The following is a 15,855-nucleotide window of genomic DNA, read 5'->3' as shown; positions in this document are numbered from 1 at the left end:
AAGACTCAAGGTACAGTCATACCTTGACATACGAGAAAATTGAGATACGAGCAGCATTCTGAGCGAGTTTATTCTTTGAGATACGAGCTGATTCTCTATTGCCACTATATGCCCAAGTATGTGAGAGGCTGTTAACGAGAGCAGCATCACTCGGTTTTTTTCCTCTAATCAAAAACAAAATGTGAAACAAGTATTAAAAGGTTGGCTAACAGTTATAGTGAACGCGAGGTAAAAAACATCAAACCAGAAATGGATAATGAAAAAATTAAAACGACGAAATTAAAGTAAGTTTAGTGAAAAATTAAAACTTAGCTTTAAGTATGTATTTAGTAAGCTAAATTCATTTAAGTTAAATTCAAAGTTTTTATTACGTAACGTCACAAAAGTTTAGTGTACCAAACAAGTTACTGTCAAGTCTCTCTCTCAGACCGCCTTTTCCCACTACGTCTACCCGAAAGGCAAAAACTTACAGTAGTGTAAATAATAATGTTACATTTCGTAGCAGGTTTTAACTAATATATAGGTATTTGTTACTTTGTTAGTGCAAGTCCTAAATTACTACAGCTAAAAACATGTTTTTTCACTGTAATATCCTGTTTTATGTGGTGTTTTTTCATTGTATAGTAATGAATCAATTTGCATTTAGTTTTTTTATGTAGGAAATAGTGCTTTGAGACATGAGTAAATTGACATACGAGCTCAGTCCCAGAACGCATTAAGCTCGTATGTCGAGGTATGACCTGTACTGTCAATGAAAGAGATCTGGTAAGGATAAAAATGTTGTACATTTTACATGAAGGAGCAAGTAAAGAAGGTATAAAATTTCAAAAACATATAAAACATAAAAGGAGATTAGAGCACAGAAACAGTTGAAAGAGTCCACGGTTAAGTGTTTTCATTCGCTGATCACAACGTTTTGTCAACTAGAAAACATTTTTCAGTGGAATATCATCATAATTGAATTACAGCATTTTCCTTAGACCTCCTTTTTATGACGAGAAACAAATTTGCGAGACAATTCAAATTCCCTAGATTTCTTGTAAATTTCTTTACGCACCCTTCTAAACTGAATGATTCTATAACACTGTAGGCCACTGTCAATGACCTTTAATAAAAAACGGGTTCAGACAAGGACCTCCGAGTGATCCCTGACTCAAATATAAAACGAGGGAAAGCATGGAGAACACCCCATCATACTCAGTCTCAACTTGTTATTGATTTTAGGCTGCATTCGATGCAGGAAACCTCGTAGACATGGATGATTACTACTCTGATTATCATGTAGTAGCTGGTGCCCTAAAGCAGTACATCAGAGAGCTGCCTGAGCCCTTGCTAACATTTCACCTTTATAAAGAATTTATTGACTGCGTGGCCATGTAAGTACACAAGTTATTAGTGGAAGGCTCTAGCCATGTCACAAAGCTAATTTACCGTAGATATCAGCATCCTTGACATCATATCCTTGACAGCAGTCTAATAAAACGAAACACCGTTTGAAGCGCTGGCTGTTGGACACTGATTTTAACTATTTTTCCTGTGTAGCTTTTTTGACTGTTTTGTCTTATACAACCAGAAAGGTTTGTGTGAATAAACAAGTGCAAGTCAAGCTTGCCGATTTAATTTTGTACCTTTATGCGTGAAATTGTAAGAATCTCACTAAACACTAATAAGTTGTTGAGTCAAGTTGATAGAGCTGTTGATCTGGTTTCTTCTTCAGAAAAAAAATTAGCTGTAATACTGTTTGAGCTCTGTGTATTGTATTTTTCACATTATCTGCTGCCTTTCTAATTTGATCTCTACAGCGTATAGTTAAACAATAGTATGGCATAGAAGCCGAGTGGTTGAGTCTGGCTACATTATTATTATTACCATTGCCCTCATAAGTGCTGCTTACAAAACTGCGGGAGCCGAGTGCAAGAGTGAGGAGCTACCTACATGAACTTCAGCCAGCGTTTAATCTAGTCCTATGCCTGTATCATATTACTAGCAAATTAGGGTAAAGTATGGCTGTACTAGTAGGGTGTGATTAATTGCTCATAGGCATATTTGAGTACCAGTTGGGTGTGGCTTAAGGCTGGTTCACACTATATCGCCGTATTTCGGCGTTGATGCCACAATACTTCGGTGATCGTCCATGATAACCCTGTTCACACTATCATATACCCATCCGCGTTTGCATCAGGAAATACTCAGTGATGTAGTGTTTTCAGTTATATTTTTAAATTTTCGTGAAAAAACTTCTTTGTTTTCGTGTGCTAGAATAAAAAACTAGACCCGCAGCGACTATAATAAACGGATATGAATAAATCACTCTATCAGCGAATACAAATTACCATCGCTGTAATGGTTCACATTTGAAAGGCGGTCGTCGATGCTCGGTGAAGTATCGGGAAAGTTTGACAGCTGCAAACTTTCCCGACGTGTGCGCGATGCTTCGTCGATGCCATCAATTCACGGTTCACACAATCGACGATGAACGCCGAAAGGGAAACGCTGGCAAATGACGATATAGTGTGAACCGTTCTTTAGCGCTAGTGTGGTGTGGCTAGGTGGTAGTAGAATGTGGCTGAGCACTACTTGAGTGTGATCAAGTGTTGGCTGGATGCAATTAAGTTGTAGGAAATTGTGATCATTAGCTCATTTCACTCAAGCAGCTTACTGAAAATTTATTACTGGCTCATGCCTTGTAGAATTTTTCTGATTAGGGGCTCAGTCGAGTCTGCCTTATAGTTGCAGTAACACTACTGAGTCAGGGATATACATGTACGTGTATGTTGTCATTATGCACCCCTGAAGAGTGAACCTTAAGCCTGGTTCCCATATCGATTGCTAGACTCCGGCGGTAACATGCTATGCTCTGCGGGATATGTTCACATAAAGCCACATCGTTAATAATATCTTAAACATAATTGCGTAATCAAATAAAATTTTCGCTCGCCATGCCGTTCCTATAATGGTGACCTTTACCCGTACAGTGCATTTCGGGAATGTTTTGCCTGCGGCCGTTTGCGAAATTTGAACATGCGCAACTTTTGTGTTGACCGCCGGCATCCACCGGCGGTGCACTGCAATTCGCGGCGTGTAGGTTCCCATTTTACCGCAATAGCCTGCGGTGCTGTCGCCGGTGCTGTCGCCGGTGCTTTGCGGCGTATATGGGAACCGGGCTTTAGTGTGCAGCTGACATGCGCAACGGTTTAGTCAGCCTCACTTGAATATTGATAGAAAAGACAGGAGTACAAGGCTGCAGGAACTTTGGAGAGTTGTCGACAAGCTGCCACCCGCTAACCTTGTCAATGTCAGATATCTAATTAAGTTCCTTTGGAAGCTCTCAGAGAAGCAAGCCGTGAATAAGATGACACCTGCAAACATAGCAATAGTCTTTGGACCAAACCTTCTTTGGCCTGAAGTTGATGATGGCATGTAAGTTCCTAACCTCTGTTATCTAGATCAAAAATAATTTTTCGAAGGCCTGAACCTCCAATGTTACAAGCTGATTCAGTATTATCTAAATAATAAACATCTTCCAGGAACCTCCAACATTCCAAGCTGGTTCACTATTATCTAGATAATAAAGATTCTATTCAAGGGCTTGAACCTCTGATATTATAAGCTGGTCAAGTGTTTGCTAGGGAATAAAGAACTTTTGTGATGTGAATCATAAATCTTGTGGAGTGTTACACCATAATTATTTAAATACAGTTATATAGTATCTAGATAACTCATATCGCTACGCTATTGAAATAAACGCTCAGGACAGCATCAAACCTTTCTTTCTTAATATTTTGTTGTGTATATACAGTCAGTCGTACTGTAAAATAAAGGACTATGAAATTAGCATTAGCTAGTGGCTTATAAAAGGACCAGAAAGCATCCACAATTAGTTCTTAGTGAAAGCAACTGAATTGTAAGTCTTACCATGATAGAATTTCCATATTGAAAATTACAAACCACACGGTAGATGTTACTGAGATAATAGTAATTATTTCATACTATTAATAGTCTAACACCAGTCACAGTCTAATACCAGTCATAGTCTAACATCAGTCATAGTCTAACACCAGTCATAGTCTAACACCAGTCATAGTCTAACACCAGTCATAGTCTAACACCAGTCATAGTCTAACACCAGTCATAGTCTAACACCAGTGATACTCTAACACCAGTCATAGTATAATACCAGTCATAGTCTAACACCAGTCATAGTCTAATACCAGTCATAGTCTAATACAAGTCGTAGTGTAATACCAGTCATAGTCTAACATCAGTCATAATCTAACACCAGTCATAGTCTAATGCCAGTCATAGTCTAGTACCAGTCATAGTCTAACACCAGTCATAGTCTAATACCAGTCTTAGTCTAACATCAGCCATAGTCTGATACTAGTCATAGTCTAACACCAGTCATAGTCTAACACCAGTCATAGTCTAACACCATTCATAGTCTAATACCAGTCATAGTGTAACACCAGTCATAGTCTAATACCAGTCCTTGTCTAATACCAGTCGTAGTGTAATACCAGTCATAGTCTAACATCAGTCATAATCTATCACCAGTCATAGTCTAATGCCAGTCATAGTCTAATACCAGTCATAGTCTAACACCAGTCATAGTCTAACACATTCATAGTCTAACACCAGTCATAGTCTAACACCAGTCATAGTGTAACACCAGTCATAGTCTAATGCCAGTCCTTGTCTAATGTCAGTCCTTGTCTAATGTCAGTCATAGTCTAATACCAGTCATAGTCTAACACCTGTCATAGTCTTATACCAGTCATAGTCTAACACCGTCATTCATCTTGTAAGAATATCGTTGGAATCAACGAGCCAATGAGCATGAAGTTTGCATGCTAAATGTAACTGGCAGTCATATGGGTCATAATAATTGCAGCTTTTTACCTTTAAACATGCAAGTTTTGACCTTTTTTCAAATTATCATTCTCATAACACTGTCACTTAGTGTGGTATTTTGTTAATCCAGGCCCGATGTTGTTCTGTCCACTATGCATAACCAAGTTGTGGAGACACTGGTGCAGCACCATGACTACTTCTTCCCTCAAGGTAGCCCCTTTTTAAACCTTTCTTACGCTGCTTCTCTAAGATACCCATTAGAAATTGCTTCTAGAAGATTCCTATCAGACCTACCTATGATCGTTATTCATGACATCTCATAGCTTTAGTTACCTCAGCTGTGTACACTGAGAATGTATTAACATGGTATAAGTATGGCAATGATAGCCAGTTCACAACTATCGGAAAAGTGGCAAGACAATGTCACCAACCTTCCTTTTCTAGATACCAGGTAGATAGTTTAAATGATATCCAACTACAATAAGGAAACTAACAGTTTATAATGATTTGTGGAGTTCTTTGCTTGTGAAACATCAATTGAAGGGCTGCCTTGCTAAAACTGCCAAATTGAATTTTTAAGAAACGGATTAATAAAATTAAGCACCGTTTTAGATGTGGCCATGTTAATTTTTTAAACCAATTTCACGTGTTAGAATCGCTTGATCGATCAATTAAAAATGCTTGGAGATATCTTAGATTCCTGATTGTAGTAAGATTTCCTATTTTAGTTTCTACTTTTGTATTTTACGTAATAATTACATGAATCTTAATAAGAATAGTTTTGGCAGCTCGAATTTGATGCCTTTAATGGCACAACTCATATCTCAAAGTTTTCCATCACCACCTAGAGTTGCCCATCACGTGCATACTTGTAGTAGTCTGCTATGACCGTCATAGTTTATCATACTGAGGCGAAGAAGTAGCTAGCAGACAATATTGAGGTAAAATGGTGATATATATTTACTGTTAACTCATGAGATTCATTTAGTAAGCTGAAATGTTATCAAAACATAGTATTAATTTATATGGTTTAATAAAGCAGATTAAAAAACCTGATATTGGATAAAGCAGCCAGATTATCACAAAGCGTTTAAATAAATACAAAATACTCTAGAGTTTTCAAGAGTTTCTCTTTCAAGAGTAAGAAATATTTTATTTGATGAAGTGGTAAGCCTTACCAATCTAAAGTTATTTAACCTTGTTAGGTCCCATGTAGCATATATGCTACATAGATTCAAAGGCAAGTGCAAAGGCAAACTCGCAACAAGCATTTCACGCTGAAGCTAATAAGGTGAACATTTTGTAAATTTACCTGTCAATAAAATTATCGCTAGCAGTTACTAAATGTGTAGCAGTTATTCCCAGTTATCAAGTCATTCTCCTTGTGTAGAGAATGTTTTGAGGTGATACATACAAAGTAAATGCAGCGATACTCGGTACTAGTCTTGCACCGATTGGCTGTCACAAGCGGGCTGCCGCGTCAATCCTTCAGCATTGCACTCTAAACAATTTTCACCGATCTCAGGAGTTGTCGTGTCAGTGCTATCACAATCACGTCTGCTGCAGTTGGATGATTGCTAAGTACTGAATAGAGTTGTGATTAAAAGAAATTTAGAAAATGGTATTATCAGGCGCAATCGACGAAAGAACAATTATTAGAAGTGCATGTGATTTCGTTTAGCTCGAGCACCATTGTAAGGATGTAGGGTAGATGTAAACTGTGTAAGACAAACTTTTTTAGGCTAGTTTTAAAATCTGCTAAAACCACAGAAAACTTTACCTAGCACTCTTCTAAGTTTGGCTATTAGCGAGTCAACGTTCTATGTTTTAGCAATGGCCATGGGTCATAACACCTTAATAATATTGACTGCCTTACATCCTTCTTATTCCTACAACAGTTTCAAGATATTTAGAATGAAAGTTAAAAATAATTTAGATTTCTTCATCTCTTGTCAAAGAGATTATTTACGAAATAAAATCCATCAGATTTAGTTAAACAATTAAGCTGGTACTATAAATCAATACTTGGTCTTAAGGATTCGCTGGGCGCAAAGTTACACCAATGTTTTATTCACAGTAGGAGTTATTTGCACTTATCGCAATCAACCAATTACATTTAATCATTCCAACATTCAACGAATAAGTGCAATTGAGGCTTTTGTTGATGTGTATTTTTATCTGCTGCAATGATGCATTGCTTTCACCTTTCTGCAGTGTGAGACCTCCTTTGCTTGGCAGCTGACACCAATGCCATCAGCAGCAGTGTAGTTTCACTGTATTCCTACCTTTCTTCTAACTCCAGCACTACCCACTCTCTTGCCATTCCAGCCTATTAATTCGTCGCACCTCCTTTCCTCACATATTCACATCGTAAGATTGATTGCCTGTGGATATTTTCTGCTTACCGATTTAATGCGTTTGGTTTCAAGTCTGATTCTGGTTTAGCAATAGTATGATTTGTTGAAACTGCGGGTTCTGAATTTCAGAGTCAGATCTCAACTAAAAATTTGCAGGTTTTATTTTGAATCAAATTAAATTTTCAGATCTGCATTTTTTCCATTTCTGCAAATAATTTTGATACCAATTAACCACATTGAGTTGTGTTAGCAGGGTTTGTACATATTCTACCATACTCTAGCAGAGTATCTGCTTACCTTGTCATGTTTGAACAGTGTATTCTGCCACATTCCAGTAGAGTATCTACTTATCATGCAGGTTCTCTACCAAGCCTGTCATGCTTCAGCAGGTTCTCTACCAATCTTGTCATGCTTCAGCAGGTTATTTATCTACTCTGCTAAATTCTCATCACTAGTCAATAGTATTTCTCATTTCATCAACACAAGGAGAGCATCAATTTTGTATTTTAGTGATATTAATAATATCACTAAAATACAAAATTTTACCTTTTTACTGTTTTACTTCTAGTAAAACAAAAGCTCTATAATATCATATTATAGAGTTTGTGTTTTACTAAAAGTAACTTGTTAGCTGCCTAGGTTTACTAAATACAGTTAGGCTACTATATATTTCCTCTATTAGTTTAGTACTCAGGATAATTCTTGTCATTTAAAAGTTTTGTGTTGATTGTCAACTATCTGATGGGGTGGGGTGGCTGGTGGTTGAGGGCAGCTTGCTATCACTTTTACGGTCTAGCTTTAGGCCCATAGGCTAGAGTTAATATTATAACCCCACAGTTAGCGGGTTAGCAGGTTAGCATACAGACAGTTTATTTTATAACTTTGTACCATAGCCAGTGTTATTTGGATGTCGCTATCTCCATCACCCAATCTTTGAGATCGGCTTGTGTTTTTCTTGGTGGTTTAATATCTAAAATGATTTATCTGCTCAATTAGAGAAGATATTTACATGATCTCTGATGCCTATGCGAATGCCCTGAGTCTAATTTAACTCTTGTCTATACTTAGCCTGGTTTTTGTGGTGGAAATTTTGTGAAACAAAATATTAAAATAAAGTTTTTCTTTTATAGAATTTAAACAATAATAATACAAATACAAGTATAAATAATACAAGTTTTATGTTCAACAATTAACCGCTAGTACAAATTATCTATGAAGGGCCTATTTGACGAGTTTTTTTTCAAAATTCTTAACCATTTCAAATCATTGATTCCTTGGAATTTACCGTCACCTGGGTGATGGGGAAAGTTGATATTAATGCTACCATGCTGCTGGGGGAAGGGGCAGTTGTTGTTTTGCTTTCAATTACCCAATATTAACTATATCTAAACTCTCTAGAGTTTCAATTGCTCGACTGCTCTCTCGGACTTTCGCAATGTGATGACGTGGCAGCTACAAAGACCGAAGAAACTGGAGAGGTGTCATCTAGTTTCGAGCCTGTGCTCCGACCCAACCTCGCCGGCTCTAAGTTTAGTTCAATGAGTGGTTCTATCGATTGCGGAACCAATGATAATTCTATTGAGGAGAGTGTGACTCTCAGGAAGAAGGGCCGGGGATCTCGGCTAAGTTTTCCTTCGGCTCTCAACTCTGCCACTGATAAAATATTTGGAACTCGTCGAAGCAACGGAAGCATGAAGATAAAGAAAAACGGGAATGGTGGTGAGAGGAAGGAGAGGAAAACCTTCAAAGAGCGACTCGGCCTCAAAGCATCTTCTAGAGAAGCGTTTCAAGAAGAGTCAAGGTCGCATGAGGCTCAGCCAGACAGCGAAAGTTCACTAGTGGACAAGACCGATACTGATGAAGAAGGTTCCCAATCTCCTGTTTCCCAGATTGTATTTAAACCCGGATACGCCCGACCTGAGGAAAATCAATTTGACTGCTGGTTCACTGGGGCTCCAGATGCACCACTAGCGTCAGAAGAAAGTGATCCAAGCCCTGTTCAGCCTCCAACTAGGAGTTTTCCTCTCAACAGCACCTCACTACCTCACCGCGTTCACTCTGACATGTATGACACCGCTTTTGCGCTTACCTCACTCCAGGGTGGTAACTCCGTAACAGGACTAGAATACCTCCAAAAGGTCCATTCAGTAACTAACAGCGCTTTCACATCCCCTAACAGACCTGGCTCTATGGACTCACCATCAGAAGGTAATCTCACCTTTTGCAATGGCAAATGTGTAAAAGCTCTCTTTAGCTGCTCATTTCTGTTGTCATCTGTTGCTTGCTGCCATAACTGTTTCCCGCTTGCTGTCCTCGTCGGTTACTGCTAACCCCTCTTCTTGAATGTTTCTGTTGCATTGCAAGTTCTCTTTTCATTTAGACATTGAGTTTGTGAAAAGAGCTGCCGTCGTGGGCGTCACTCGAAAGAATGCGCAAAGAAAGCCTAAAGAAGACTGGCATTTAGAAACCGGTGCTGTCAACTCTCAATCCCCGCTGTCATCCCTGCTCGGCTCTACCCTTGCCGTGGCTCAAACACCACTCGCCCCTTCGTCAGACCATTCTCGCCCTACCGGCTGACTTACACTGATTCCCCTGTCTAAACTAATATAACCCTACACTGCATTCCCTATTGCCGAGCTTCTTTTAGTTGTCACATTATAACAATGCTTGCAATCACAAATGCTTTTCAATCGTATCTTTCATCAAGCATCTAGTATGAAAACTTATTTAGTTGGACTACTATGGTGAGAGGTGTACCGTAGCCAGCATTATGTACGATTTTGATGTTCTCTAGTTAGCACTATTGATGCTAATGAAAATAGGTTAGAGAGGCCTTAGACACGCTGCTTCTATAGCTTTTTGTTTAAAATTTGTTATAGACCCTAGCTATTTTGTTAGAGACCCTAGCTGTTTTGCAAATCAAAAAATGTTTTCCGAGTTGCATTTTAAACTTGAACTGGTCTCTTTAGCTAGTTTGTTGAAGGTCTTCACTGCACCCCTGGGCATTGATATTATATCTATTATTGTCTGAAAGGTTTTTTGAATTATTATGAATTATTAGCATTAATTGTTCAGCTAGTTTTTTTTATTTTGCCAGCTTGTTGTTTTATTGTATCCCTTATTATTTAGGCATTATAAAGCAGTTATGTTGAACATTAGTTACCTAAGTTTTGTCCATGTGATGTTTTGTTTTACTTCTTTGTTATTTGTTTACAATTGGTTACTTGTTCACCATGATGTCTTCAACTGCATGCAGTATTATGCTTTCTGCCTTTCTTCATAACACTATACATTTCATTCGTCAATAACATGTCTATGAGGTTTGTGGTGTTTGGCTGTTGGAGAATTAATACTCACGTATTTATCCATTTTTCAACAATAATGAACTCGGCTGAAATGATCAACTTAGAAAGCATAGCTTGGTTTCTTCAAGTTGCAGTTTTACATTGATTCCGTGTGTATTTGACTTATTTAATTGCACTAATTTTTCATGTAACATTTGAAGAGAATTTGAGTTATGGCTTCTGAGTTGTTGGCAGATGTGACATTCGCTGACGTCTCTTCAGTGCTCTCACACCAAAACTCCGTAGAAAAGCTGCCTACAAGCCAAAACAAGGAAGAGTCCAGTTCTGGCATTAGCAAGGGGAAGCCTACAGTTAACGCATCATCTCTGAGTGCCTCCCAGCTCAGCCTCACCTCAACAGATAGCGGGTTAGTTGGTTGCCAGATAACAGACGATGGTTGTTATGATAGCCTCACCATTGTTTGTGTTTTATGAGTACTTGAACTAAAGAGCCCAGAGAATGTTTTAGTTTGTCTCTGTAGCTAGATATATCTAGCTAAAGACAATTAATATAGTTTCCAGTTTGATATTGGAATTGTCTTCTCTCGTAAGGCACTAGTGCATCAAATATAACCACAATTCATCATATATGTTTATGACTGGTTTGTAAAACAATTAAAGATGTACAAGCAGTCAACTGCATTGCTGCTACATTGCAGATCACCTACATGTATGTAATAAGTATTCACTTGATTATACTGAGAACGTTAGTTGGCTAATTTTAGGAGTAGTCCTTTCATGCATGTTCTTATTTTAATCCTACAGCTGATGATTCTTTTAACGTCTTACTGAGTGTTTCTTTTTAAAGCCTTGGCTCCTTAGAACAGTTTGTGTAAACTCGTAAATAGTCAGTGGGGATCATGTATAGTGAAACATCAAGAAATGCAACTTACGTAGTGGAATGGTTACATATTAGCACAGTTTGCTATTGTAGTGATGCTCCCATCAGCCATGCAATGATGTATGGGTTGTAACAAAGCAAGTCTTTACATTGCTAATATAAAGTTTAACGTTGTAGTAATATTCAACAGGTGAATGTTTTATTAGCTCATAGAAATCCAACATCTAGCACAGCTAGTCAAAATTTTACTGTAGTATTTGTATGAGAGGAGTGATATTCCCACTGCCTTCAATACTTACTCAATCGTTGTTGCGCACACTGTGCTATATAGTGTAGCAATCTTTTTGTATGACACACTTGAGCAGATGATGATCTCTCAAAATCATGTTTTATCTTGTCCTATAAGCAAAAAACAATGCTGACCAATAACTGAGTTCGTAAGAAATAGGTGAAAGCTTGGTTTCTGCATATTCAATTTCAAATATTTTCTTCCTTTGCAATCTTTCTAGTGCTCGTATATACCATGTATTCCATATGCATTTCATGCTCATCGACAGAGGTATTGTCATTTATGCCTAAAAACATTCACTGAACATGTTTACCTGCATTTTAGATTGATCATTACAACTAACTCGTGTAGGCCACGATCATTCACAAGCTTCCGCTAGTGTGGAGTCGTCTCTCCAAAGGTTGCAGTAGGCGCTAGAATTAGAAAGCATGCGCATAGCCTATTTGGTTTTGATTATTAGTTTTGCATCTTATTCCCCTACAATCTGCTGTACAATCGTTGCTTTAACTTGCATTTGTTCTTGCTCTTTGTACTTATCCCTTATATTTATCACCTACTATACAATTTTTCAGAAATAGCAGCCACACTGCGCATAGCCCGTACAACCATCGCAAGAACAAGAAACTTGCTCCAGCCCCACCTCCTTTCATTAATCACGCTAGTAAAGAGGCTGCTGCTATAAAGCCTGATCGGCCTGAAGGCAAGCCAGATAGGCCCGAGGACAAACCAGATAGGCTTGAGGGCAAGCCAGATAGGCCCGAGGGCAAGCCAGATAGGCCAGAGGGCAAGCCAGATAGGCCCGAGGGCAAGCCAGATAGGCCTGAGGGCAAGCCAGATAGGCCCGAGGGCAAGCCAGATAGATCTGATGCCAAGCCTGATCGCAATGCGTCTGTTAAGAAACCTGATGGCCCTCCACCAGGACCACCACCATCACTCACTTCACCTGGATCACGGTCAGCCACCCGACGGTCCTCCGAGTCTCCATCAGCAAGTAGCTCAACTAGTAAGGCTCCTTGTCGACCAAACAATCCCCCACCGCCGACCCCCTCATCGGACACCACCCCTACAGCGTCCTTGAATCCTTTCCTTGATGACACCGTCAAGTCTGACTCGTCTGTTAGTCTCGAGCGATCAATTTCTGTAAGCCCAAGCGCCCATGTAAAAACTCATGTTCGCAACATATCTGCTGATGTGCCAGGAAATGTGGTGACAGAGGTGCGGGGTCACAGCAGAACCAAGTCCCACGATTTAAAACTACGCCAGCCCCCACCCATACCACAACGCACACACTCTGTGCTTTCTCCTAAGCCTCCATCAGAACATAAAAGTTCTTTAGAAACGACTCCCGAGGGAGATCTTCCTACAAATGATTCTTCCAAAACTACTCTGATTAACATGGACACTCCGTCTGGCAGCAATCTGCAGCAACGTAAGGATAGTATAAAGGAAACTGATCTTCTAAAAGACAATAACGAACATCTTCATCATAGGAATAGTGTGACTGATCACACTGCCTTGTAGCATATTCAACATCTTGACATAGCTGTCTTTTTTGCTTCAAGGCCAGCTTGTTATCAACATATTACATTTGTTTCTATGGCTTTCTTCATACACATTAAAACTGAACAGCTGACCACATTCACAAGATAGTTTCATGTAATGGATGACTTATTGACCTTTCCAATCATGCTGCCTATCATAGGATTCATATATTTCATATGCTTATAGATTAGTTATTGTTGTCAGATTGTCCCTTTTTACTAGTAGTTTGTGATTTTCATCATTTATATTTTATTTTTTTTAAAGAGTGACTGTAACACGATGAGGCATATCCTCTTTTTTGTGAACTCAATTGTTAGATATCAAATATTTTGGAGTTAATTTTTGCTGAAGAGCTTATTTTGATTAATATACCCTTGCAAGTTTTGACACGTCGTACATTTTCAGCAGAACATCTCAGTTTACTCATACCAATTACCACTAGTGTCCCATACAGTTCAATCAATTTTCCTACAGTGTAATCGATCAACAGTATTCCCAAAATTCATCTCTGATGCACCTATACAGTAAAAAAAATTTTCTAGTGATATTCCTGTGGCACTCTTGAAAAGTGAAAATTTTTGATTGGCAAGGTGATAGTGGCGAGTTAGCAGGCTTTTTCTGTGAAAGTCCAGAACATGTGAAGCGGTAGAAGAGGCTACTTCCTTACTGATGTACATGTACATAGTACAGCTTCCAACGCATGTGCCTTTGTTGCTTACTAAAACATTACTCTCTAACTAGCTCATAACATTTGGCCATAAAACATGGTTTCACTGTGAATATGGTTATACCATGTGGCACCCTCATAAATTTACCTACAAGGGAAGTTTTGTAACAAGACCCTATTTTACAGTTACAATATGTACTAGAAATACGTGAAGTTTATACGGTATTTTAGAATTTCTCTTAGGCTAAAAATTGGTTTCAACCAAGTTGAATCGATCACTTGTAGAGAGTGTCAGTACCAGTCTGTCAGCCACATAGACCTATTAGTTATACTTAATATAGTATAGTTAATAGGTCTATGGTCAGCCATCATACTGGATACTAGTATTGGAGAAAAGCAGGTTTTATGTTGAAGAGATTTGAATATACGCATGATTTGAAAGATAGGCAGTGCGTATGCAAAAGTTAAAATAGTCCAAGAATGGATGAGTAACTGCCTATGATAACACGGGTGGGGGACTGCATTAGTCATCCTCACTGGTTCCATGGATATAAGCTAGGAGCTTTTATGTATAGAATTTGATTGAGGGTGAGCCAGCTGAGTCTTCCGTAAACTTCTGGAAGGAAAGAATTTTATGCTTAGCCTGTTCACATATTCGCTATTATTATTACTAGTACGATGGCAGAGAGACTGTCATGCGTAGTAATTATGTACACAGTTATTCTCAGGAACCGATAGGTTGTAGAAAAAAGGTGGTGCGGCGTCTACTCACTTGAATGTTTTGTTGCGATTCTATGTTCAATTCCAGCCGGGTGCAATACTTTCCGCAGTTATTGTGGCTTCCGGTAAATGTACCCCGCTCTTATTATATTAAAGAATGTTAATATTTTGCAAAACAGGTCAGGGGGCAACAGGGGTCAAGGGTCAGGCGGCAAGCTGTAGCAACAAACTTTAATAGAGTGAGCTAAAGCGACGATTGCTGGTTGACCTTGAAAACAACTGCCCATTTGCATGCACTTTAGCCAACAACAATAGATCTAATCAAAGGCCAATAAGACAAATTGAGATATTTGACATTCTCTAGCACAGTGGTTCCCAACTGGTGGTCCATGGACCTCCTAGGGGTCCACAGGAGGTTTTGAGGGGGTCCACAGGCTGGTGCCGGTATTGGTTATTCTAGCTAGATACTTACAGCTATTTCTGTCATAGTGGTTGAATAAATGAAATAAAACCCTAAAAGGATAGACGACGGCTATCATACGGGCGGGGTTTAATGATTGAAGTCTGTTGGGATTGTGCTAGCCTGGGTTTCTGGGTTAATGCAATTCCCGGGAGGTGGTCGCGTTGTCTTGTTAGGTTTTCGGGTCTAGACTTTATCACCTATCTGCATCAATCGCTAGATAGTACCTGATTTCTGGTTAGTAGTACAAAACAACAAAACCTATAACCTGCAAACACATAATTCTCTCTTCCCTCTTCAATTTGAGCGATATACTAAGATCCATGGAAAATAAAACATTTCAACTTACTTATTTTTACCAATTTTCAGATTGGTAGGGGTCTTAGTATATGCTTAAATTTAAATATAATTTTACCCGAAATCACCCAAACAACGGCCTTTTTTCCCTAGTTTTTGATTAATATGTTTCCACCTATAATATAAAATGGCAAAGTCTTTTGTCATTGTCACATTGTTTTACCAGGATAATAAGATGGGACAGCAGCAAAGCTGTGCAGTTTAGTTTTCATACTCAAAATCTAGATGTAAAACCAAATTTGGATCATTTCACAATGGCGACTATTAATATCATGAATGCTTGTTAATGGCAGCTGACTGATCTTAATTGTGACAATATTTGGCAACTATATTTATTTGACAACAAAATGAAACCAGCAGATCGGTAAAATAACCAAAGATGTTTATGAAGATAAAACCATTGAAGAATTTTGGCCTTCCATGATTCA

The 15,855-nt window shown here is 38.6% G+C and overlaps 1 protein-coding gene across 2 annotated transcripts in view; it reads left to right on the top strand.

The window, feature by feature from the left end:
• Positions 1-13,610, top strand: part of LOC137392824 (rho GTPase-activating protein 17-like) — a 40,794-nt gene extending 27,184 nt beyond the window's left edge. For both annotated transcript variants that reach the window (XM_068079154.1, XM_068079155.1), the window contains 5 exons: positions 1,225-1,376; positions 3,223-3,420; positions 4,982-5,061; positions 10,748-10,919; positions 12,254-13,610. In XM_068079154.1, the coding sequence (XP_067935255.1) occupies positions 1,225-1,376; positions 3,223-3,420; positions 4,982-5,061; positions 10,748-10,919; positions 12,254-13,202 (1,551 nt within the window). In that variant the 3' untranslated portion in view covers positions 13,203-13,610. The remainder of the gene's footprint in view (positions 1-1,224; positions 1,377-3,222; positions 3,421-4,981; positions 5,062-10,747; positions 10,920-12,253) is intronic.
• The last annotated feature ends 2,245 nt before the right edge of the window (positions 13,611-15,855 follow it).

Source organism: Watersipora subatra, chromosome 4 (genome assembly GCF_963576615.1).
Source record: "Watersipora subatra chromosome 4, tzWatSuba1.1, whole genome shotgun sequence".
Taxonomy (NCBI): Eukaryota; Metazoa; Bryozoa; class Gymnolaemata; order Cheilostomatida; family Watersiporidae; genus Watersipora; species Watersipora subatra.
This window is presented reverse-complemented; position numbering and strand designations above follow the sequence as displayed.